At 41.6% G+C, this 26585-nt stretch overlaps 2 protein-coding genes and 1 long non-coding RNA gene across 5 annotated transcripts in view; 2 read left to right on the forward strand and 1 right to left on the reverse strand.

The window, feature by feature from the left end:
- LOC122465876 overlaps nt 1-4686 on the forward strand; it is a 15476-nt gene extending 10790 nt beyond the window's left edge. The window contains exon 3 of the long non-coding RNA XR_006290999.1: nt 3982-4686. This is a non-coding gene — a long non-coding RNA (uncharacterized LOC122465876). The remainder of the gene's footprint in view (nt 1-3981) is intronic.
- Nucleotides 1-8503, reverse strand: part of C5H9orf85 (chromosome 5 C9orf85 homolog) — a 24459-nt gene extending 15956 nt beyond the window's left edge. Inside the window, exons 1-2 of one of the 2 annotated variants that reach the window (XM_037901838.2) lie at nt 8368-8503; nt 7432-7518 (exon numbers count right to left, since the gene is read on the reverse strand). In XM_037901838.2, the coding sequence (XP_037757766.1) occupies nt 7432-7446 (15 nt within the window). In that variant the 5' untranslated portion in view covers nt 7447-7518; nt 8368-8503. The remainder of the gene's footprint in view (nt 1-7431; nt 7519-8367) is intronic. The other variant, XM_007065614.4, reaches the window with a different exon arrangement.
- Nucleotides 8186-26585, forward strand: part of ABHD17B (abhydrolase domain containing 17B, depalmitoylase) — a 23222-nt gene continuing 4822 nt past the window's right edge. Inside the window, exons 1-2 of one of the 2 annotated variants that reach the window (XM_043547021.1) lie at nt 8186-8588; nt 17428-17902. In XM_043547021.1, coding sequence (XP_043402956.1) covers nt 17436-17902 — 467 coding nt within the window. In that variant the 5' untranslated portion in view covers nt 8186-8588; nt 17428-17435. Of the gene's footprint in view, nt 8589-8939; nt 9081-17427; nt 17903-26585 lie in introns of those variants that run through there. The other variant, XM_037901836.2, reaches the window with a different exon arrangement.

Below are 26585 nucleotides of genomic sequence, written 5' to 3' on the forward strand. Positions count from 1 at the left end.
TACTTTGCAGCAGCAGGGTCTACAGAGACTAACTAATATTCAACACATTTAGTGTGCTTTAGAAATCACATCTCTGTAGTCCACGTTGTGACTCTACACATCACTTGCATCTTAGGGCTTGTCTACACATAACCATTTCCAGTGTTTATTGGATAAACACCAATTTTTTGTTTGTATGGAGGGTTTTTATCAGCTACAACCAAAAGTCAGAAGCCCTAGTTTACAGTCAATGTTTAAGAATTTTAACCAGCCAAAAATTACCACATTGTCAAGTGTAGGGTTTTTTGGAGTTTTTATTATTAAACACACCTAGACTGCAATATGGGGATATTTTTAGTTTTTTCTATTTAGGGGACTTTTTTTTTTTTTTTTTTAGCTAAAAACATAATCCAGGTGAAGACCTAAATGATACTGCTAAAAACAAAAAATTCTAGAGCCATGCTAGAACTGTGACCTTGCTGTCAACTGAGGGCATCTGACCACTGCACCATGAAGCCTCAGACTCACGCTGGCCTTCATCAATGCGCAGAAGCAGTGAGCATGGAATGACTTCTTCCATTTTCAATTGTTTAACTCAGTTATTCTATTAAAACAGGGGGTTGAATGCAATTCAAATTTGTGTACTATGTTTATTGATCAACAAAGGCAGGAGTGAACGTTGTTCGGTACTTTACAAGCTCCACTGGCTGCCTATAAGATTATTAATGGACTAAAACTCCCAATGGCTTCATACACATTCATGAACCAGAAAGACAGGTTGTGGTATCCCTGTGAGTATAGCTAACTGGTCCGTGTCAGTTTCTCAGAGCAGGAAACATTTGCAATGTAGTAGTCACCAGCTAAAGAACGCTCTGGCAGAGGTGATTAGACTGATTACACCCATAAGTGTGTTCAAACCCAAACAAAACAATCTTTTGATAAGGCCTTCCCCCACTAGTAGTATTGACTCAATGTGGAAATCATGAAGGGCAGGGGAGAAGAAACATCAAGAGGAGGAGCAAGAGTAGATTAATACCGGCACATCTCTTTGGAAAAAGTGTGGAGACAATGAAATTATAGCCCTCTTTGGGGTACACTCCCTATTTTATTAGTTATAGCAAGTAGATATTCTGGGGATACCCTTTTAAACTTTAGAATGAAGAGCAACTTCCTTAAAGAGTAGAACTGAAAGTTGTTGGGGGCAGGCATTCTTGAAGTGCACTACAAAATGCTGATCTGAGATTGGGTGCAGTAGCAAGAAACAAATTGTCAGTGTGCATTAATCTCAGGTAGTTGTTTGACGTGTCAGGTATGGGTTCTGAGAGGTAATGTACTCATTGCTATGCAAAATTCAGTTTAACCTTTTGTTTTTACATCTGGCAGTGGTTCCCATGATACATAACAGAAGGAGATATAATCACAACTGCGACCGCAACCTATTCCCAAGCCATTCTCTCCTATGCCACTATAAACAATGACTTCAAACTAACATCCTCTACTAAAACTCACAAAAGGCAAACTAACAGCCCTACCCCTCATAATTAAAATATGAAACAGCTATAAATAAAGATACATACTAAAATTTCACTACAGAATCTGCAGACTCAGGATAAAAAGTCAGTCCACAACAACAAAAAATTGCACAGCAGTGACAAACTCTCAATATGTAATCAAAGAATGTGAATATGTAACACTCTGCGTAAGAACTGTAGTATTTATGTAGTGTATAAGTGGCAGAGTCTCATAGTACATTTGCTAGCCATAACTAAAGTACTTTGTAGTATAAAACAGCAGCAGCTTTCCTTTCATACACACTTGGATATTAAATGTTGATAGCAATATAAACTTACACCACATCAGTAACAAGATTAATTCAAGAAATTTGTCCAAGTGTAAACGGGTCCCATGTCAATTTAAGGTACTAATAACAGAAAATAAAGGACACCAAATCAGATCACATCTATTGAGAGCACAATTATAAAATGACAGGCAAGATTTGCGTCCTGATCCTGCAACTGGATCAATGCAGGCAAACTTCTGGTCCCACTGGCAGATACCCAGTTGAAGGGGTGGGGTCTTATTTAGCACCCAATGGAAAATATATATGTATTATACTAAAGAGAGAGGAGTTTATAGGTAGGAAAATAATACCCTATTGAAAAGATGAATACTGAATCTTTAAATGTTTAAATGATGGATTTTCATGCTACTAAAACACCTCAAATAAACAGACCAGTTTTCTGTGAGTTCGGTTTGATATGCTCACTTTTTGAGAGTGGCTAAAGGTTTAGTTAATAACTGGCCTATGAAAATACCTGAGTATTTGGGGGAGATTTACTAGAAGATGCATAGAATCTAAATAATTTTCAAATAAATCTGACAAACTGGGTCTGCCTGTTAATCTCTTATCAGATCTCAAGTGATTCAACCTTCAGCCACCTCATTTGCCATTTCAGGAATCGGGATGGCTTTTCTGACAGCAGTCCTGCTGGTCTGTGAATGATAAGGGTAACTGTCTCCAGAACAATAACTTCCCCCAGTATTTCTCTATTTTCCTTGTTTACTACTTCTCATTCCGTTCCCCACTGCCACACTTCCTACCCAAGGATAACTGGCATTAAACGGCTAATGCCAATAGCACTATTTTTCACAAATGTATCCTAAAATATATTGTCTAACATCTGCAAGTTTTATGGAAAAACTTGTAAGTACTTATTAAATGAACATTACATTCACACAAACTCGATAAAGTCAAATGTGTTTCTAGAAATGGTGACCTCAGTAATATTCATGTCATCAATATTAAGTCATCTAGCTACAAATACATGTAGTACACTTATTAACTCAGCTCATAAAATCTCTATCAAGCTAGCATTAAGGCATTTAAAGGAAAGATACAATATTTCAAAAGGTCCTAGCAATGTTTGCATGAGGTGGTCTAATTTTGTGTGACTGTGCTTCATATATTGTAACCTTGGAACCACACCAGTAGAATACTGTTTGCATAGATGCAATGCAAAAAAAAAAAACCCGTAAGATTGTGTATGTTGAAGACCTTTCCTAATCCCATCTTGCAAAAAAAAAAAAAAAATTATATTAATTCCAGAATATAAATACAAAGCAATTCACAAAGAAAGGTTCTGACCTTATATTTCAAAATATCAAATACACAACTGTACAATGCAGGGCAGTTGCATTTGGGGTTCTGATTAGGCACTTTAGCTCAAACTGTGAGGTCCCAAATGAACTACATTTGCTTATCTAATCTGATTAGATAATCTTAACACCTAAATTCCCTCTAAACTGCGCAGCAGGCTATCAAGGGCTGCACAGGTGGGGAGAGATGCCTCTCCCCCATCCCCAGGGCAGCCTCCACCCCAAACTCCCAGCCCCACCCCAGAGCCCACACCCCCAGCCGGAACCCTCAGGCCCCGCATCCTAATTCTCTGCTCCAGAGCCCTCACTCCCCACTCCACAACCCTCTGCCCCAGCCCTGAGCCCCCTCCCACACTCTGAACCCCTCGGCCCCACCCCCCATCACCTCCATATTGGTGCACATAACAAAATTCATTCCACACATGGATGTAAAAAGTTAGAGGGAACATTGTGACACAGTGGCAAACTCCACTTGGTGCATTGATATTGCCTCATTTCTACCCACAGTGAAATACCCTTAAATAGCTTTATGCAGTTCTCAAGGTCTTCCTGACAGTTATTGGTTGCATTTTATATAATTAGGACTGCACCATAAAAAATAAAGGTCAGTGTAGACTTCAATGCAACTAGAACCAAAATATTTATTTTTCTTCAAATTTGTCTTGAGTGCCCATCCTGAATATCTAGATATTTGTACTATTATTTAATAATCATGCTAACCTAAGGATATCCGAACAAGCAATTTACTTGCTGTGACAGGCTGTACCCTTAATTTCATCCTTTTTTACAAGACTCTGATAAATGTTGTACAAAGTATGCCTTATGAGGTATCATCTGAAAATTCAGAATCTACTGAATATTATTGCCCTGGTAAAATGCGTGGCAACACTGTATGTAAAGTTATGAAATTCCACTGTATAAGACATGTTCCAAGCCTAGGAAAACCGCTTCAAACCAGTTCCCCAGAGACAAAAGGCTAGCTAGCACCTCAGTCAGGTGTCATCATAATCAAGTGAACTATCACCTGATTAAGAAGCCATTCTTTAGTAGGAAAAAGAATATGGGTGGGTGTGGGGCATATCACTCATCTAAAGTTACACAGCAAAACTCTTCCTTTATATACATTTACATGTTACATTGCATTTACTGTACATTGCATAACACGTTTTGGGTTTGGGTTGGTCACTTTGTAGGAACCAATCCTTGGACAGCATGGTCTATCCTGTCCCTGCTTGACTTACTCTTTACTTCATTTTACATTCCAGGCTTTTGTTATCCAGTCCGGTGTCGTCATAATCAAGTGGACTATCACCTGATTAAGAGGCCATTCTTTGGTAGGAAAAACAAGTGTGAGCGAGAAATTTACATGTTGGCAAAGTAACAGCTGGAAGTTCCCATCTCAGATTTGCTGTCACCTGAACATCACTGGAGATGAGTCTCAAAGAATCATCGGATGCATCTGATGAAGTGAGCTGTAGCTCACGAAAGCTTATGCTCAAATAAATTTGTTAGTCTCTAAGGTGCCACAAGTACTCCTTTGCTTTTTGCGGATACAGACTAACACAGCTGCTACTCTGAAAAGAATCATCAGTATACTTAAATTTTCAGAAAGCTTTTGACAAAGTCCCTCACCAAAGACTCTTAAGCAAAGTAAGCTGTCATGAGATAAGAGTGGTAATTGGTTAAAAGACAGGACACAAAGGGTAGGAATAAATGGTCAGTTTTCAGTATGGAGAGAGGTAAATAGTGGTGTCCCCCAGGGGTCTGTAGTGGAACCAGTCCTATTCAATATATTCATAAACGATCTGGACAAAGGGGTAAACAGTGAGATAGCAAAATTTTCAGATACAAAACTACTTAAGAAAGTTGGCACTGCAAAGAGCTACAAAAGGATCTCTCAAAACTGGATGACTGGGCAACAAAATGGCAGATGAAATTCAATGTTGATAAATCCAAAGTAATGAACACTGGAAAACATTATCCCAACTATACATATAAAATGATGGGGTCTAAATTAATTACCACTCAAGAAAGAGAACTGGAGTCATTGTTCTCTGAAAATATCCACTCAATATGCAGCAGCAGTCAAAAAAGTGAACAGAATTTTGGGAATCATTAAGAAAGGGATAGATAATAAGACAGAAAATATCATATTGCCTCTATATAAATCCATGGTATGCCCACATCTTGAATACTATGTGCAGATGTGGCCGCCCCATCTCAAAAAAGATATACTGGAATTGGAAAAGGTTCAGAAAAGAACAACAAAAATTAATAGGGGTACGGAACGCCTGCCATATGAGGAGAGATTAATTAATTGGGGCCTATGTCACTAAAACAAAGGAAGATGAAGCAAGAAACGATTAACAGAACATTAATCAGATCTGAAAAATGTGCTTTATTCAGAAGACTTAAGCAATTCTAGAGCCTATACGTTATTGCAATATGTGAATGTTCTATAATAATAGGCTAAATGTACGTGAATAAGAAGCAGCTCAGAGGTTGTATAGGTTAGGAATATGAATCCAATTTCTTTTTTAAAATTTTTGGAAAGAATGAGTCTTTGTTCATGGGATTTTGGTGACAAGGGTAACTTATCTGCCACTTTAATAAAATATAGTTTAATTTTAGAAAACATTAGAAAGATGTTTGACATACATTCAAATACAATTTTCCTAATGATCCTAGAACTGTGTTTAGTGCAGAACTCCTAGCTCCTAGTCTAGCTCTCCTAGACTCCTAGTCTAGCTCTCTAGAATTTTTGGTGTCCTAGACAAACTGGAAATTGTACACCCAACTCCTGCAGTGACACCACCACCCCCGCTCCAAACAATCATCATAGAACTGTTGGATGCCCCAGAAAAGTCACCTGTACTGCCTGCAGAGCTTTCCCTACAACCTACTATACCTAACACCTCGTATTAATTTAATTATCTCCCTTTTCTTATTTCCTTTCCAAAATCCATTCATTTAAGTAGGCTTAGAGATATTGACAAGAAATATAAATCCTTTGTTCTTAATGCCACCAGAAATTAGTAATGATTTTTTTTTTTTTACAACTCTATATTAATTAACTTCAGTTTAGAGCAGTGGTTCTCAAACTTATTTGATCATCCCCCCTCCCCTTTGTGTCTGTAGTCATTTACACCCCTCTCCTCACACAAGTACCACCACCCAGATCTGAAGGCAGAGCAGAGAGCAGCAGCTGCTGGCTGGGCACCCAGCTCTGAAGGCAGCGCCATGCCAGCAGCAGCATCGAAGTAAGGGTGGCAATGTGAAGAGTCAATATCACTTTTCACAACAAACTTAGCACCCTATTGCCATCCTTATTTCTCTGCTGCTGCTGCCACCCCAGGAACTAACAGCTGGAGACACACTACCTCCAGGTGAGGGATTGAGGGGGCGGGGAAGGAAAACCTGAGGCCGGGCTGCCTCCCAGTGAGGGAATGGGAGAGGGAGGAGAGCCTGAGGTGGCAGGGCTCTAGCTGTCCCCTTTATCCCTGCCTCCCAGGTGTGCACAGACTTTCTGCACAAGCCCCAACCACCTGGGGCTGACAGCCAGAGCTGTTTTGTTTTGTTTTGTTTTTTTTAAGAAAAAAAGATAGCACACAGTTTGCGCCTCTCTTGGGAGGTCCACCCCATAGTTTGAGAACTGCTGGTTTAGAGAAAGAGATTAAAGTAGCCAGTTTTGTTTCTGAGCCAGCATATTTGGTTGTGATGCACTCGCACAAACAAGTTTAATAACAGTCAAGACCAGAATTCAGATTGTTGATTCTCAGTCCATACATTATCCAGAAGATCAACATCATCATCAAAATAAACAGTCCTAATTAAGGTGCTCAGTGCTGCACAACTCAAAAATTACTACAAACAATTGAAATGTTACATGTGTATATAACCAGTAACTACTAAAAATCATAAGGAAACAATTTTTATATAAATGTCAGTGAAATTAGTTATGAGTATTTAAATATTTATCGCAGGGTGGTGAACTAGAGCTATGTGAAACTGTCAGGTTATAATGATCAGGGTCCATCTGAATGTTTGATTCAGTGTTCTGTCACAGAGGTGTACACACATGTATGCATCCGATGAAGTGAGCTGTAGCTCACGAAAGCTTATACTCAAATAAATTGGTTAGTCTCTAAGGTGCCACAAGTACTCCTTTTCTTTTTGCGAATACAGACTAACACGGCTGTTACTCTGACACATGTACATGAGTTTTTGTTTTGAATTAATCCTAAAACTGAAAGTAAATCCCAAACAAGAAGTTTGTCAGTTCAGCATTAAGCAAACCTGTGACTCTTGCATGGTTTTATGCGACTTAAGTAGGCCAGAGCCGCTCACAAAGTTCAGAAATCATTCAAAGACTTTGGTCTGCATCTGTAACAAACAAGTAAATGATCTAATGGCAAAGTTTCCCATCTGTAAAATGGGGATATTTACCTAGCTTCCAGAGGTGGTGTTAATAAATTAAGGCATATGTTTCTAAAGCGCTGAGACCTTGAGCTATAACAGTATTATTACACAAACCCTACATTTTTGGCCTCAGCTAGGCTGACACAGGGTCCCTTTACATTCGAGTTTAGGCAGGTTGATACTGAGCCAACACGCTGAGAACTGAAGGCCAAAAGCAGCTGAAGCGGAGACCAGGAGCTATCCCCTCCCCTATTAGCGGGCTGGAGAGAGCGTTCAGCCCCATGCCTGGTTTTTAATGATGCCAGTTGAAGTTATTAGTCATTCCAGCTTGTCAGGCAGCTGCCCATAACCCTAAACCTCCCTTGTACAAACAACGCGCTACCCCCCCGGCCCCCAACCCACAGTTATCAGCTATGGGGTTCCCAGCAGCACCCCACCCACTCCCCAGCCGCCCAGCACAAACAAGCGCTTCCCCGATCGCCCGTGCTCGGGTTAGAGGTTTAACTGCTGTTTATCGCACGTTAACGACGATTGCTCAGCACGGTCCAGTGGACGGGCACGTGACGGGCTTGCCGCGGCACCTCACGTGCACCCCTGCTCAAGTTCCCCACTTCCGCCCAGCCCGACACCGGGGCGCGCCTCATCCCGCCGCCGGGCCCGCTCGCCAGCTCCCGCAGGGGCTGGCTCTGCAGACGGCCCGGGGTCACGGAGGCCCTAGGTCCGTCTGCTCGCAGCACTTCAGCGCTCTGCCGTGGGAAGCCCTCGGCGCAGGGGCCCTAGCAGCGCCTCCCCCTCGGCCCGGCCGCTCCGTACCTTACGCTGGGCGCTTGTGTCATACTTGTCATTTTTGAAGACTCGCGAGTTCTGATGTCTCTGGGGCCGCGAGCGCGCCACGTTCCCCCTCTGGGAACTCATCCTCCCGCATCTGGGGCCACCGCTGCCGCACGTGGCTCCCTGGCCCGCCCCCCGACCCGGAACCTCTCGCCCCACCCCCTACTGCCGGCCTCGTAACCCGATTGGCTGCGGCGCCAAAGGTAATCGAGCTCTCCCATTGGCCGGAACTCGTTGTCAATCGGCTGCTCTGTATGCCGGGATTTGCTCCCCTGTGGATTTCTTGTGCTTCCTCATTGGCCCTAGCCGGGCTGCAAGTTTATTGGTGCGTTGTGACCGGTTGCCGGTCAATGAGGGCCTGTCCTCAACCTACCGCCCCTTGGCCGCTGAACCGCCCTCTGCCCTGCTCTGCCCAAGCCCAAATTAATTCAGTCCAGTCAGGGAGGCGGGGACGGAGTCTGGTGAGGGCCGCTGAGAAGCCCGGCCCTCGTCCTCATAGTGTCCCGCCGGGGGTGCGAGCGACTCGGGCTCCGCGCGCTGCTGCAGGCCGCCGCGCTGACCGAGCCAAGCGGAGCCGTTACTCAGCACGTCCCCGGCGTTCGAACGGCGGCGGTTAGGGGGCGCCTGACGGGGCCGCAGCCCCCAGAAGGAGCCGGACGCGGCCACGCTACAGAACCGGCGTGAGACGGAGACAGGTGCGTGCTCCGACCCCGGACTCACTGATAGCTCCTGCAGCGCGGGGCCCAGGTTCCAGTTCCGAGCGGGTCCCGGGCGGAGCGCCGCGTCTCTGCGGCGGCGGGAGCTCCGTGCGCGGGGCCGGGCGGCCCGTGTCCCGAGGGGAGTTTGGTCTCTGGTCGGTCTGTGAGGGCGGACAGCGGGGTCACCGCCGGGGCACAGCGGAGGGGTGGGCTGGTGGCGCGTCTCTAGCGACCCGTGCCGGGCGGTAGCGTGAAGCGAGTTGGCTTCGTCTCGCTGCGGCCGGGGGGAGGTGTGGAGGTCTCGGGGGCCCGGGGAATGGGGCCCTGCAGGTTGCTACAGAGGCACCGGGGCCAGGGTGAATGGGAGGGAGGCTTTGCAGCTATGTGCGATCCCTAGGTGCTCTCCCACACTCCCGGCCACGGGCTGTTGTCTCCTCTCTGCGGCCCCGTGGGCGGATGGGGCCAATCCAAAGGGGCACAACCTCCCTCTTTCTTCTCCTTGGCCGGCGGAACTGGGGAGCCGACTGCCTCCACCCTCTGGTGCGAGCAGCAGGTCCTACGGTTATGCGGAAAGATTCTAAATCAATATTTGAAACACAGCTGCTGCTTATCTCATCTGTTGGGTGGGTGGGGGAATGAAATGTAACTAACATGAGGCGAGGTATTTGTAAACTGTGTGTGTTGGGGGGGGGAGTGCTGTAGTGTTTTAGTACCTCATTTCTAAGTAAATTGAGCTATGAAACGTGCTACTATGGATGGAGAGAAATCAAATACTTTATTTTTAAAGTCTGTGAATTGGGAGAATGACCCTAAAATGCATATCTGATTTTTCTTTTAGTAGGTTCAGATAGTTTATATATATAAAACTAAGAAGTTTCTTGTTTTTATGGAGTAACTAAAAATTGGATGTTTGTTTGGAAAATGTGAAGATCACTTTTTGGTTGTCCTGATTTGACCGTTTTTTAGATTTGTTAATTTTCTGTGGAAGAAAAAGTATGAACAGAATGGTGGCAAAATAACCCATCTTGCAGACAGATTTCAGTTACTTTCAGAATGATATTTAAACAATTAACTATACTAAAACCAAAATATAAATGCAAAAACACAAATCCGTTTTAAATAGTTATATTTTTCTTTAGTATTTGTGCCTTAAATGGTGTGATGAGGTATCAGTTTGAGGCACTGAATTGCCAACAATGCAGTATTTCAGTGGCTGTCAATGTGCAGATTGTTTTAAGTAGAAGAATACTATAGAGTAGTGTCTTGCATACAGAACACAAACATTATGTAATCTGACTTAATCCCACATTTGTGTATATCTGGGATCTTCTGGGGATTGTTTTTCTGTTTGTTTTTGCTATCTATTGTTTGTTCTGACTCTCTCCTCCCTCTTCCCCCCCCCCTCAAAATAGACCCCTAGAGCTGTTTAAAACATATGAAATATCCAGCAAGAGTGGCTGCTACCAGTAAGGGAATTCTTTATTGGACAGTCAATGCAAGATAGGCTTTTTCTCATACTTTTTAATAATACTGAGTATAGTAAAACCATACAGCCACAAGAACATAATGGCCATACTGGGTCAAACCAAAGGTCCATCTAGCCCCCTATATTCTGACAGGGGCCAATGCCAGATGCTTCAGAGAGAAATGAACAGGGCAGTTATCGAGTGATCAATCCTAGTTTCTGACAGTCACAGTTTTAGGGACACCCAGAGTGTGTGGTTGTCTCTGACCATCTTGGCTCATAGCTGTTGGTGGACCTGTCCCTCATGAATTTATCTAATTTGGTTTCAAGCCCAGTTAAAGTTTTAGTCTTTACAGCCTTCCCTAGCAACGAGTTCTACAGGTTGACTGTGTGTTGTGTGAAGAGGTACTTATTTGTGTGTGTTTTAAAACTTCTGCCTGTTAATTTTATTGGGTGACAGCAGTTCTTGTGTTATGTGAAGGCATACATAACACTTCCTTATACACTTTCTCCATGCTATCTATGATTTTATAGACCTCTAACATATCCCCACCTTAGTAATTTTTTTTCTCTAAATTGAAGTATTTTAAATCTCTCTCCTCATATGGAAGCTATTTCATATCCTAGTCTCTCTTGTTGCCCTTCTTGTACCTTTTCCAGTTCTAATATATCTTTTTCGAGATGGGGCGACCAGAGCCATATGCAGTATTCAAGGTATGGGCGTACCATGGATTTGTATAGTGATATTATGATCTATTCGGTCTTATCTATCCCTTTCCTAATACCAAGGTTCATTGTTCATCTGGTTTTGACTCCCTCATATACCTCTAATTGGTGAGGCATGGTTTCTGTTTGCAAAAGTTGTGTTGACTCTTCCCCAACATACCATGTTCATAGCTATGTCTAATCATTCTGTTCTTTACTACACTTTCAACCAATTTGCCTGGTACTGAAGTTATGCTCAGTGATGTGTAATTGCCTGACTTGCTTCTGGAGCCTTTTTTAAAAATCAGAGTTATAGTCGCTATCCTCCAGTCATCTGGTACAGAGGCTGATTTTAGTGATAGGTTTTATACCAGAGTTAATAGTTCTGCCATTTCATATATGACTTCCTTCAGAACACTTGGGTGACTACCATCTAGTGACTTCTTAGTGGTTAATTTATCATTTGTTCCAAAACCTCTACTGACACTTCAATCTGGAACAGTTCCTCAGATTTTTCACCTAATGAGAATGGCTCAAGGGTGAGACTCTCCCCACATCCTCTGCAATGAAGACTGATACAAATAATTCATTTAGCTTCACAATGGCCTTGTCTTCCTTGAGTGCTTCTTTAGCTATGATGATACTAAATAGTTTTCCAGGAATATTTTCATTTAAAGGCAAAAAAAAATTAGTCTAATCCTTTATAGTGATCAGTTTTTAGTATAGGGTAGTACATATCTTCGAGAAGTACTGGAAAATAACAGAATAACTACATATTGTGTGTGTGTGTGTATTTATTTTAACTTTAGTTTTCAGGCTTCCTCCATGTTCTTCTCTGCATCCATTGTGTTCGTTCATTCTTTATAGCTCCGTTGGTATAATGTCCTCTATCTTTTTAATTGGGCACTAATTTCCTATAGTTATTTCTCACTACATTTTCAAATATCTTATTCCCTTTCCAGTCAAATTAGTTTAAGGATGTTTATTCATATATATTTGTTCCACAGTAATTCATTATGTAACTGGAAAGGGATTTTAACTATTGGATTGTTGTGTAAATTCTGTTGTAGTTTTTAGTCCTCATTTGTCTGCTTTCAAAATTTTAGGAAATGGTGAAGGAAGTTGTGGAATAGTCTAAATCTATGCTGCTAAAATAAGAATGGGGGGGGGAATGAAAACAGTTTACATATGTTGCACAGTGTAACTATTGCATATTTTTAGTATTGTCTTAACTCCCCCACCAAGAACATTGCAAACAGATATTCAGATGCTTAACTTTATTCATATCGGTAGTCCTTCTGAAGTAGCCAGTGGGACTACTCACATGAATAAGGTTATGCACAACACAGGCGTTTACAGTATTTGGGAGATGTAGACTTTGGGCTTGCCTCACCACACAGCTTTTAGCAACAAGGCTGTGTCGACTCAGCCTTGTTGCTAACAGCCAGCGTGTGTAAACGCTCTTTGTCTGCACTTTTGCCAGCAAAATATTTCCAGCCTCGCGAGCGGCGTTAGCTTTGTTGGCAGGAGAGCACTCTTGCTGACACGTTCACACTGCCACTTGTGTTGGCAAACCTTCTGTCTTTCGGGGGGGTGGGGCTTTAAGTACCCACGAAAGACAAGACAACTTTGCAGTGTAGACATACCCTTAGTTAAGCTTTTAGGGAAGGAGATAGTGGGTGTGCTACTTCTTATGGGTCTGGGAGGAAATAAATTGACTATGTAAAGCAATTACACTTGAAGTGTTCTAAGAGCCCAAGATAAACACTTGGGATGTTGTCACTCATTAGACTGATCTATCTCTTTTTCCCCTTTCTCCAGCTCTACTGAAAAGGTTAATTGCTGAAGATTGGATTAGATTTTAGCTGGCAAGGCAATTTGAATGTTCTGCTTTGGTATAACAGTTTATAATTCATCTGAAGCTTAGAAGAGATTAGTTTTAACAAGCAGGCTATTTATGCTTTAAAAACTGTCCAGAAAAGAGGGGGATGGGCAAGTTGGTTCTATGATTCTGAGCCTATACTGGTGCAATAATGCAAGCTTATGCAGTGAAGTTTTAAACTATACTTCAGAAATTTCTACTTTGTAGTAAGATAAACCTAAACCTTAGATTTTTCTCATATTTTTAAATATATTTAGTTTCTTATTGTTCTGAACTTTGAGCGCGTATCTTGGAAATGCTGACACTGCAAACATACTTGTACCTTGTTGAACTTCCTTGAGCTCTATATCTTAACTTGCCAATGATAAGTACAATGTTTCTCCTGTGCTAGGTATCCATACTTACTCCTGGGGGAATTCTACACCACTGCGCAAGCACAGAATCAATGTCCCCTTTTTTTACATCCCATGGCAGAGTAATTGATTCTGACTGGGAGGTGAAGGGAAGCTGAGAGGGGTCACATTGCAATTACACCTTTTGTCCACCAGGCACTACTGAGGTTCCAGAAGAGAGGGTAGCTGGCTCATGAGCTGGAGCAGCCAGCTGCAGAGAGGGAGGGGGCAGAGGCTGTCTTCCTCACAGCACCCTGCCCGCAGGGACAGATGAGGAGGCATGGGATATGGGAGGGATGGATGGATGGATGGGGGGGAGGGGGGAGAGGGGATCACACAGGACTGCTGGGGTCACACAAACTGGGGTTCAGAAGGGCTAGTGGGAGGGGGAGAGGCAGAGGAGCTAGTGGGGTAACATTGAGCTAGGGGCTGAATGGGAGTAGGGGTGCAGAACCACATGGAGATGGGGAGAAGGGTGCAGGGCCACATGGGGATGAGGAAGAGTGGGGGTGCAGGGATGTGGGCAGGGGGTTGCTGAGTTGGGGTGCAGGGTCACATGGGGACATGTGCAGCTACGCCTCACTGAATCAGAAAAGGGAATGCAGGAACACATGGGTACAGCAGTAGATGTGCCTGACTGAATGGGAGAGCCTGGGGGAGGCTCCCCAACTCGCTAACAATCCCCCTCTTCCATCCCCCCAAAAAACCTGTTCCATACTTCCCACACCCAAAAACCTTCCAGATTCCCTCCCAGGATCCTTCCCAGCAATTACTTCCCTCTCCCTCCGCTCCTATGTTACCCCTGACTCCCCCAAGTGTTTGCACTGCTTGTGAGGGGTGTGGGAAATGTGTTTCTGTATTGTAGTTTAAATGAATTATTACTCAAAGTTCTGTATTAATATGCCTAGTAAGGAATCTATTTGTCATAAAACAATTCTCAAATCTTTTTTGTTGCCTGTATTGTTACAGACATACTTTCTGACAGGTATTTTGAAATAAATACCAACATAATTGAAACTGGCATGATTATATTGTGTTGTGACAAATAAAATATGCAGAATTTTAAATATTGTGTGTAGAATTTTTAGTATTTTGGAGCCGAATTCCCCCAGGAGTACATACTGCAAAAACTATTGGACAGTGATAGTGGTGCTCCCAACCAGCTCTGAAGGCATCTGTATCGATCACCTGAAGAGAAGGGTACCTCTTTCAACACATTGTGGTAACATACATCATTAAATATTTGACCTGGAATGGGGAATACTCATGTCCAAGATGTGGGTACCTGGTTATTATACTGGATTCAACCACACTTACAATGGTCGCATGTAAAGCCTTACAAAAGCGAGGTGAGGGATGTGATATCCCACTGACAACCCATGTGGGAGTGAAAAATATTTACATGTATAATGGATAGTGTAAGTATCCTGGAGTAACTGTTGAAATAATTTTATACTGCAAAGCATATTTAGAAGTAAATTTGGACACGGCTAGTGGGTTACACAAGTATTTGTGAGATAGCAATGGGAACGGTTAGCATCAGGATTCTTGTTTTCTATTCCAGGCTCCATCATTAGATGGTGGTCTAGTTACAAATAGCATAGAAAACTGTAACAATGCTCTTATTTGGGTCATTTGAGGGCTTTGAACCCGGGACCTCTGAGTTTGGCTTGTTTCTAAAGGTGTCTATTGCTTGAGCTAAAGAACCAAATCTCTTAGCATGGAAGTACCATCAGAGTCATAACCCACTATGAAGTGAGCTGTAGCTCATGAAAGTTTATGCTCAAATAAATTGGTTAGTCTCTAAGGTGCCACAAGTACTCCTTTTCTTTTTGCGAACCCACTATATGTTGCCCGAGTTAGTGGGGGGTTACACAAGCATCTGATTTGTCATGTTCCTGTTGAAAGTCTTTGTGGCAGAGCAGATGGGTTCTGTTCCTAGCTCTGCGTGAAGTGACACATGCAAACTGTCATTTTATTTGTAAAATTGGTGACTGACAGTTATCGCCCCACAAGGTATAAAGCCTTTGCTGCTAATAAAGTTTGTAGAGTGACATTGCACTCCATATGTTTATGGAAATATGCTTATGAGTGTAAATTTAATGTAACTGGAATATGCTTTATGCAAAAGGTCTTTTGTAAGGTATTGTTACAAAATTTATAATCTACTGAGTGTGTTCATCCTATTTGTATGAATGTATCATTCTTGTATCTGAAGCAAGAAATATGAAGTGTTACTCTGAAGTTCTATTCTAACTATGCAACGTGTGGGCCATTAATGGTGGCTTGGAATCTTGATGGCTCCCATTAACTAGAACAATTGGTGGTAAATGACTCTGTTTACTTGTAAGCCTTCTTGTATACCTGTGTGTCAGCCAGTGGGTAATGAAGTCTCACCGGACATGTGAACATGTCGCATGATACTGGAATCCATCTTAAACCTGGGGCTTTTCCATTTAGAAGGAAGGGTGGGAACTCAGAGACAAAGGATTCCTGCCTTGTGCCAAAGATATAAAAGGAGGTGGAACAGAACAGAGGGGTGGCCAGACATGAGGAATCCCCTAGTTACCACCTAAGCTGGAGCTGACAAAGACCATACCAGGGGAAAGGATTGGGCTCAGAGTAGGAAGGAGTCTAGTCTGTGAAAGAAGCTAATTGGAACATCTGAGGAAGAGATTTACCTGTATTCAGTTTCTTAATGTATTAGGCATGTGTGTTTGTGTTTTATTTTGCTTGGTAACTTACTTTGTTCTGTCTGTTATTACTTAAATCCACTTAAATCCTACATTTTATACTTAATAAAATCACTTTTTTTATTAACCCAGAGTAAGGGATTGTTACCTGGGGGAGCAAACAGCTGTGCCTGTCTCTCTATTAGTGTTATAGAGGGTGGACAATAAGCTTTATACAGAGTAAAACAGACTTATTTGGGGTTTGGATCCCATTGGGAACTGGGTGTCTGTGTGCTGAAGATAGGTGACTTGCTGAGCAGTTTTTGGTTAAAGTCTGCAGCTTTGGGGGCGTGGTTCAGACCCTGGGTCTGTGTTGCAGCTGGCTTGCGTGTCTGGCTCAACAAGACAGCGTTCTGGAGTCCCAAGCTGGCAAGGAAGATGGGCTCAGGGGTAGTTTCAGCACATCAGGTGACAGTCTCAAGGGGTCTCTGTGACCAAACCCGTCACAACTGGCAGTTGGCAGAAGAACTGGGATTGGACTCTGGGCTTGCAGTTTAGTTGTAAATTCTGCTAAGCTACAGTACTCTCTGTATGGGGAGCCTGTCTCTGGTTTTGCATCCTTAAAATAATCTGAAGGCTGGAGATTTTCATGTCATGAGATTCCCTGCAGTAGGGGCCAAAATCACGTTACTCACGATAAGTTTGAAATGGTTGATGACACGGTAGTGATTCTTGGCTAACGAGATTATTCCTTTAGCGCATTGGAAACCGTGTTCTGTTTAATGTTGTTGGCTTTTCAGTGATTGTCATTCTAACTTGAAGTTTTTGGAAGGATCAGTACCATGCTTTCTGGCCAGAATACATCATGTGAATAGTTGATTTCTAACGTCAGAATTTTTGTACTTGTCTTAAGGAATATAGTTATTCTTTTAATAAAAATAAATTCTCATGATTAATGACATTATTAATTTTCCTCTATTGGTTTTCAAATTTCACCTCTAATAATGATCTAAAGTTATATTTTAAGATGTTAAAAATTGTTGTACACAAATTTTCTTAGTTACAAGTTGATAGTCTGTTTTAAATTTAAGATTATAAAGAGTAACCTTTGTTGTAAAACATTCTTCCAACATGCTACCGTAGTCTGTAATTACAATGACATGTTTAATTTTACTCCATGTTCTTCTATGGAATTGTAATTAGAAATTTTTCTCTTTTCCTATTTCAGAATAGAAGATGAATAATCTTTCCTTTAGTGAATTGTGTTGCCTGTTCTGTTGTCCACCATGCCCAGGGAAAATTGCTTCCAAACTGGCGTTTTTACCTCCAGATCCTACTTACACACTGATGTGTGATGAAAGTGGTAGTCGCTGGACTCTGCATCTTTCAGAACGAGCAGACTGGCAATACTCCTCTAGAGAAAAAGATGCCATTGAGTGTTTCATGACTAGAACCAGCAAAGGTAACAGGATTGCCTGTATGTTTGTGCGTTGCTCACCTAATGCCAAATATACTTTGCTCTTCTCACATGGAAATGCCGTTGACCTAGGTCAGATGAGCAGTTTTTACATAGGACTGGGTTCACGGATTAACTGCAACATATTCTCATATGATTATTCTGGATATGGCGCAAGTTCTGGGAAACCGACAGAGAAGAACCTGTATGCTGATGTTGATGCTGCTTGGGTCGCTCTTAGGACAAGGTAAGGAGTTAATTGCAAATTGTTTTTCGCTGTGCTTTACAAAAGTTTACTTAATCTATGCTAGCATGGAGTCTATTCCCATCTTAAAATACTGTATTCCAGCATTATCAAATTCATATTAGATCTGGGTGGTCAGACTTTGCCACATTTCAAGTGAATTGCTTACAAAATTACTGCTATATGTTAAATCTGTTTTAGGTTCCAGTTCTGCAAATTGGATCAGCTTGCAGGATTGGGGTATAAATGATTATAGATGGCTTGAAATTCTAGTGCCCAAAGACAGATACTTTTGGACCAGTCCACTTAACTAACCTATGTGTATCCCACTTCCATTGGAGGATTAACAGATACCAATGTTGGCAAATGTCAGCCAAACCCACTGCTCCTGGAGTGATATCACTCTGAGAAAGCTGTCTTCTGTTTTCCTTGTAATGTTCTTTGTTGGTGTGCTGGTAACCTGCAGCAGACTCCTTTCCGATCTCATCCACTTCAGACCTGTAACTTCAGCAACAAGGAACAAGTAGTTTAAGGGGCTTGTGAGGTACCTTGATGTTGTAGGGGAGGGCCTTGCAAAACCTTGGGGCATGCAAAACCTTTTCTAAAACCTTGTAAATCATATCTTGTATACGTTAGAGTATTTTAAAAAACAAACATATGGACTGTCTTGCATAGACAGAAGAACAAATTGCTAGTTGTGCATCTAAACTGTAGAAAGTGCATTGTGCTTGAGAAATAGTATGTGATTGTTTTAGACACTGGTCAGATTTTTCTCCTGGGTTTGGTGCATTTTGCAGTGCTCTTCCAGAGCAAAGCTAGTCCTAAATCCAATATAGCCTGCTGTATGAGGAGATCGTCTGATGTGGTATCACTGTCATAGAATCATAGAACTGGAAGGGACCTTGAGAGGTCATCTAGTTTAGTCTCCTGCTCTCAAGGCAGGACTAAGTATTCTATAGACCATGCCTGACATGTGTTTGTCCAACCTACTCTTAAAAATTCGCAATGATGGAGATTCCACAACCTCCCTAGGCACTTTATTCCAGTGCTTAACCAGTCTGACAGGAAGTTTTTCCTAATGTCCAACGTAAACCGTCCTTTTTGCAATTTAAGCCCATTGCTTCTTTTCCTATCCTCGGAGCTTAAGAAGAACATTTTTTTTCTCCCTTCTCCTTGTAACAACCTTTTATGTACTTGAAAACTGTTATGTCCCCTCTCAGTCTTCTCTTCGCCAGACTAAACAAACCCAGTTTTTCCAATCTTCCCTCATAGGTCATGTTTTCAAGATCTTTAGTCGTTTTTGTTGTTCTTCTCTGGACTTTCTTCAATTTGTCCACATCTTTCCTGAAATGTGGCCCCCAGAATTGGACACAATACTTCAGTTGAGGCCTAATCAGCACGGAGTAGAGCAGAAGAATTATTTCTTGTGTCTTGCTTACAATACTCCTGCTAATACATCCCAGAGTGATGCTTATGTTTTTGTTTTGTTTTTTTTTCCCCCTCAACAGCGTTACACTGACACTCATTTAGCTTGTGATCCATAATGACCCCCAGATCCCTTTCCGCAGTACTCCTTCCTAGGCAGTCTTCCCATTTCGTATCTGTGCAATCATTCCTTCCTAAGTGGAGTACTTTGCATTTGTCCTTACTGAATTTCATCCTATTTACTTCAGACCATTTCTCCAGTTTGTCCAGATTGTTTTGAATTTTAATCCTATCCTCCAAAGCACTTGCAACCCCTCCCATCTTGGTAAGGTCTGCAAACTTTATAAGTGTATTCTCTATGCCATTATCTAAATCATTGATGAAGATATTGAACCGAACCAGACCCAGAACCGATCCCTGCGGGATCCCACTCATTATGCCTTTCCAGCATGACTGTGACCCACTGATAACTACTCTCTGGGAAGGTCATAAGAGACAGTATCAAAAGCCTTACTAAGGACAAGATGTACCACATTTATACTGCTTCTCTTCTCTACCTCCCCCCCCCCCCCCCGAGGTCTCCATTCTATAATGTCAGATGCCTTGGTGTGCACTAGTCAAAATTTATCCTAGTGTCACTAGTGAAGATAAATGGTGGTCAAGGACTTGTAGCGTCTAACAGGAAAACATTTTTACTAGAAAACGTGGCCTCTTTGTTGCATGTGAAAGGCCTATATAGTGAAGTCCAGGCAGGCTTCACCTCAGCACCTTCGTTCAGGCATTAAAACTATCTAGGGCACCAGGCCCACAGGAATAAGTAAATAACCAAAGAAAATAGTCATCTGACTCCCTAAGTGCCCTTGCATGCCTTCGCAAAAAATGCTAACGTGGGTGGACAGTATTGCAAGTATGGTCTCTCTCAACTCATTTAAAAAAAATTGTACAGCCTAAATTTCTGCTCCAGGAGGAATCAGGGAATGCAGGCAGCTATCCTAGATCTCCTATGAATGGGTGCAAATGAACCTGTCCCTGCTCTTCAAAATCAAAGCTTTCTTCCATGTTGTTCCTAGGCCATCCCCAAAAGAATCAGAAAGCTACAGCTATCAGGATGCACTTCACCGCTATCTCAGCTTTTCACACTCATGCAAGGGTTGACAGTATTCACTCTCTACAGTAACCATGTTGATGAAAGTATTGTTGTACCACCTGCACCATAGGCTTGAATCCTATTCTCACAAAGCTAGCGCAGCTTCTGTTCAAACTTAAGTCAAACTGTTCTCTGTACCATCTATCTTTTGAGGACAGTAATCTTCATAGCCATCACACCAGCCCAAAGTTTTGTGATATGATTCTATTTCTCCCAATGTTGTGTTCCATAAGAATAAGGTAATTGTGTCTTTATTCATAATTCTTGTCTAAATTGACCCCTGATTTCCATCTTAATGGGGCAGTTACCCTGTTTAGATCTCCCCCCCCCCCCCCCCCCGTCCCTCCCACCTCACTGATATTTAAAGGAGCTCAAACTCTGTATTTTAGATGTTTGGAGGGCCCAAAGTTTGATCCTAAATAGACAATTTATGTTCTAGTTCCCTATGCCGCTCAGGCAGATGAGGGAAGACCAGGGCTCTGCCAATCACAGCCCAAAGATTGTCCAAATGTTTGATACTGTGTATTACTCTTGTGATCTTGCAGGTATTCAGCCTCCTGGAGATATCTGTTTATGCAGAACTAGACACATGGCAGTTCTTGCAGTGTGTTCTTGCTCTGTCATTATCTTAGTATTTTTCAGAGCTGCTGATTGAAACTCTGTATGCTCTTTAAGTGGCAATGTTTCCCTCAACTTGGTCTCTAAATCTGAGGCCCAGTTTGGGAGAACAGTATTAGTCATTTCTTACTAATACGCTCAACCTGACACTCAAAACTGATGCACTATTTGGGAGGATATTTCTGTACTCTGTTAAACTAGAACTTCTCCACCAACCCCAGTGGAGATTGTACTGCTTACTAAACATCCACAAGTGGGAACAGAGCAAGCAGAGGCCACCTTGAAGAAGAAAATTACTTACAGTAACTGTAGTTCTCTTAAACAGAAAAGGAGTACTTGTGGCATCTTAGAGACTAACCAATTTATTTGATCATAAGCTTTCGTGAGCTACAGCTCACTTCATCGGATGCATTGAGCTGTAGCTCATGAAAGCTTATGCTCAGATAAATTGGTTATTCTCTAAGGTGCCACAAGTACTCCTTTTCTTTTTGCGAATACAGACTAACACGGCTGCTACTCTGAAACCTGTAGTTCTTAGTGTTTATGCCCAGTACCCACCCTCTCTTCAAATCTTTGGAGTCTAGTGTTAAGTATTGCCATTGAAGGACAGCAAGAAAAGAACATAGAAAGGAAATGTGGCCCCAACTGACACTGCTCTCTATATTCCACGTTTGTATGTCCCACTTATCCACATGTGGGAATGTGCAGCAATGCTCTTGAGCTAACCTTACTGATTAGTAGCTTCACTATTTCAGTTTGTAAACTTTGAGGCCAGTAGCAGCTGAGAACGCTATGTAGACAGTATGTTCACTCATTGTAGAGAAAAATTACTTTGTACTATTCTTGAACTACTTTTCCCAGTTTATAGTTGTGGCCAAATCCCTTGGCTGGAGGAAAGGATTGTTAAAAAAAAAAATTGGAAACAGCAAGGGAAAATTGGGGAATTTACCCTCCAAAAATGTATTTAATTCTGTATAATTTGAGCTTTCATTTAAATTTTTATAGGACCTGCATTTTTCAAAAATAAATAATCTAAGAAATTTCTGAATGCAATAAATTAAACACAGCCCATGTTATTTGTTTGAGGATTCCATATGCTCTTTATTGAGAGTTTGTGTAGCATGCAGTTCTCAAACTGGGGTTCAGGACCCCTCAGGGGTTGCGAGGTTATTACAGGGGGGTCCGTAAGCTGTCAGCCTCCATCCAAACTCTGCTTTGCCTCTAGCATTTATAATGGTGTTTAAATATATAAAGAAGTCTTTTTAATTTATAAGAGGGGGTCACACTCGGAGGCTTGCTGTGTGAAAGGGATCACCAGTGTGAAAGTTTGAGAACAACTGGTATAGCATATTTCAGTCAGGCAAATGATGCAATGAACATTGCCTTATCTTACATCTAAACAATTATATAATTGCGGAATAACGAAATGAGAAAATGATGGGTAGGTGCTCAGATGTTCAAGTATATACACAGAAATAACAGGGGGGGGTCTTTAATGTGGATAAATTGTACTGGTGCTTCAAAATACATAATTGTGTATTTTCTGCATGATGGACGTTTGGGAAGTGATTCCAGGATGTATTTCCCCATTTTGTCTTATAGCTGATAAATGGATTTGTCCTTCAGCCATTCCTTATGTCCAGGTGTCTTATTCTTCTTCCCAGTATTTAAGAATTATACATGTGGCTATAATCATAGCTACTATTTCCTTAAATAATGGGTGAGATCACAGTTCAGAATAATCAAAAACATAGATGGGCTCGCATCTTCCCAATATCTAATGTTTTAGCTTTTGGTGTATTTCTAGCCAATATTTTGCTGTAGTAGGGCAATACTTTATATACTCCCTTTTTGACATGCCCAGCTGTGAACAGTGGATTTACATTCTAATTTCTGAAGTTTTGAGGAGTGAAATGAAATCTGTTTCATTTTTACAATCTGTAGTCCTTATAAAGTTGATACCTGGTTGCACTGTACCCATTTTGCTAGCTTTCTGTTTTATATTTTGACTACTGGCTTCTATGTTTAAATGCAATGTTTCCTGTCTTGGATTACTGGGAAATTGTTAAGCCGCTCAATGTTGGAAGTATTTAGAACGTTTCCTAGTGGTTTTTTTTAAGATGGATTTGGAGACTTTCTGAAAATGGAAGTTAACTATATATTCCATCACTGCATATACCAGCCAGTCGTCATACAATTGTCTAGTCATATTTTGTATAATATAGGCCAGATTCTTCCCTTCCCTTTCTTATCCCTCTTCATAGGTTCAGTGATACTTGAATCTAGTTGTATCTGTTCAGCTGAGAACTCCCCTGGTACGAGTGTTCTCACCTGGTGTAAAGCCAGTCTATCAGGCTTCTCTGCCTCTACTTCCCCCATAGGCCAAATGTATGCAGGGGCATGGCCAGTGCTTCAGCTCTTCTCAGCTGGTAGACTGTCCTTTTTAGGAAAGTTGGCATACGTTCAAGTTGTCCCTGTGCTGGTCTAGTTGACACTGGGACCAGGGACAACTGAGGCAGAATCAGAGAGCCAAAACCAACTACCCGAGTGTCCTTTCTTTACTGTGCTAAGTTAATCTTGAATGAAGATCTGTCTCTGTATCTTCATATTCTACTTTAAATACCTGTCTTCCCGGATAAGCTCCCCAAAGTATCTGGCTAGGTATATGTTCACAAGTACCTGATAGTAAGGCCAGGTCTACCTTTAGAAGCGCTTTGCTGGTATACTATAACGGCAAAGTGCTCCTTGTGTGGACACAGTTTGATACCAGCAAACACAGCCCCCTGGTCACCTTCCCCACAAAATAAGCTATACAACTAAAAGAGCAGTTTTGCCAGTATTACTGCATTCATACTAGAGGCTAGAGACTTCTGACCAACGTAGCTATGCTGGCAACAGTTTGTCATGTATATTTAGCCTAAGTTTCATACGTATTGAATTGGTAAAATTAAAAACTCTTTACAAATACCAGTGCAAATGTACACCATACTACTGTATTAGTTACAAAAATTAAAGCAGAGTTCCTAAAGGGAGTGGCTTCTCGTATCTTCAAGAGGAGCTCTGAGTTTTATTTTTCTAAGGCAGACAGGACTACTTTAAAACATACTGGAAGACATCTTTCTCAACGTATCAATGTTGCACAACGTGGGGCGGGGGGGAAATGTCTAAACATGTGTGATACCACTATTTCAACATGTGAAAAACAGGGTCATTTTTTACACAAATGGTATTAAATGGTGAAATACTGTTTTATTAAAACCTTTTTTAAAAAAAAGAAAAAACCTTATGGCTATTTTTTCTCAGTTTTTCTGTTTTCTTCTGTGATATTCTAAAATATTTCACTACTTTTAAAGCTTCTGTTTGTTTTCCATTTATGCTGTTTGGGTTTATTTTGTGTTCGTCCTTTATTTAGATTTTTCCTATGCACATTTGCATATCCACTTTTCCAAAAGGAAAACTAGATAGGGCAACTCATTTTCAAATCCATTTTCTAATTTCCTTTTTCTCCATTACTTTTCTCTACTCCTTCCCACTGTACCTGTCTGTTCTTAATTCTGCTTCAGTTAATCCCTTTCTTCAGTCTGACATGTTCTCTCTCTGCCAAGCCCTGATGCTGCTTCAATGAACTTCCTAGCAGTCAGACTGTAAAGAGCTGTGTACCTCTGGCAAAGCATGGGAGGAGTACTTATCATGGCAATTGGTGCTCATTTGGTTCTTTCCCCTTTAAGGCTTCCAAGCACCAGTTTATGAATTGCTTTTCTGTGGCCATGCTCTTATGGGAGTGAGTGATGTAGAGCAAGGTTGTTGCACTGGATGCCTTTTGGTTAGGGCAGCAGAAATCTGGGTTCTGGCTCTGTTACAGTCTGCCTGTGCAGCCTTGGACAGGTCATTGAATCTCTTTCCCTTGTTCCCCATTTGTAAAATGGGTGTTATAGTTACCAAAAGTAGATTCTCAATCACTTCAAGACTTTGAATCAAGATAGATGTCTTCTTATAAAAAAACTCCAGATCGACCAGAAATAATGGCTTGATAAAGGAACTACTCCATGAAATTGTATAGTGTATTATGCAGTTTGACAGATTAGATGATCATAATGGTCACTTCTGGCCTTAAAAAATCTGTGAATGAGCAGAGCGCATCTCACTGCGATTTTTGTCATCACAGACAAATGGGAATCTTCTTGCTCCTAGAAGGTGGCTGTAGGAATCATTTATCGCATCCCTATATAACAAGAGTAGCTGGTTGTCACTCGATTGAGTATGCTAGTAGCAACTAGCATAAACAGATGTTGTGCTCTCTTCCTAAGCTCCAGGGCCCCTGCTGCTGCTGACAGCTTTGCAAAGCTGCAGCAGAGTGAAAACTAACTAATCTTGCCAGTTTTGTTATGCAGAAGTGAAACTCTCAAAAATTAGGTCAGTTTCACTCTGCCTGGGGAAAACTGAGCTGCAGCAGAGGCAGGCACTAAAGCAATTTACTGGGGAAGAGAACTTAAAATGGAGATACCAGCTCACAGCAGCCACAGAATAGAGTAGCTGTGACTTTTACCACAGTGGCTAGGAGGCTCTGGGATGCATGGAAGGAACAGAAAGGGAGGATCTTCTGCCTTACAGCAGCTAAATAGGGTTCAGTGAGAGGGGGCTTAATATATATATTGGACAGAGACAGTATGAAGGATGGAACCCCTGAACAAGCATCCAAGCTCTCCCTTATCTAGATCAGTAGTTAATCTGTTTCAGTATCTGGTCTCTGGCCAGTTACCTAATGCCTCAAAGAGAGAGAAGCAAGAAACTTCAAATGGGACAATTTATGTAGTAACCAGCCCATATAGGAAGTCCAGTTAATGGTTAGCTTATTCCTTGAATAAAGCATGAAGGTTTTATATGCCTTAAAAAATGTTAAGGTTTTTCTAAAATGTGATCTTAACATAACTGGATGTTCTTACTATTCATATAATCTTTTTTTAATCTTGCTAAGCTCTTGGCCTCAGTGGTATCTGATGAGGATGAATTAACAGACTAATAGCGTGGTTTGCAAAAAATGCTTCCTGTCATCCGTTTTCAATTTGTTGCCTGTCAGTTCCATTGAATGCCTCCTTATTGTTGCATTATGAGAACAGCTAAATAGAAGTACCCAGTCCACTTTCTCTGTACCATTCATTATTTATATATCATGTCTCTCCATTATTTGTTCTCTGAACAGTTCCAGTATTTGCCATCCTCTCCATTTGAAATGTTTTCCATTCCAGTGTTTCATCATCTGGTTCTGAACTCTTTCTATTTCTGCTACATATTTTTGAGAGACGGTGATCAGAGTTGAACATATTGTTCCATAAAATGGGTTGTATTCTAAACTGAGTGAAGAAGCTCTTGGGTAGCAGAGAGAATGCTTTCTCTTTTCCAGCAGGAGTGTCAGAGGTTGATAATGGTCTGTGTGTGAGACTGGAAAGCCAATATGAAAGATGGAGAGGACTGAGCAGGATCCAGAAACACTACCCA

Source organism: Chelonia mydas, chromosome 5 (assembly GCF_015237465.2).
Source record: "Chelonia mydas isolate rCheMyd1 chromosome 5, rCheMyd1.pri.v2, whole genome shotgun sequence".
NCBI classification, from domain to species: Eukaryota; Metazoa; Chordata; order Testudines; family Cheloniidae; genus Chelonia; species Chelonia mydas.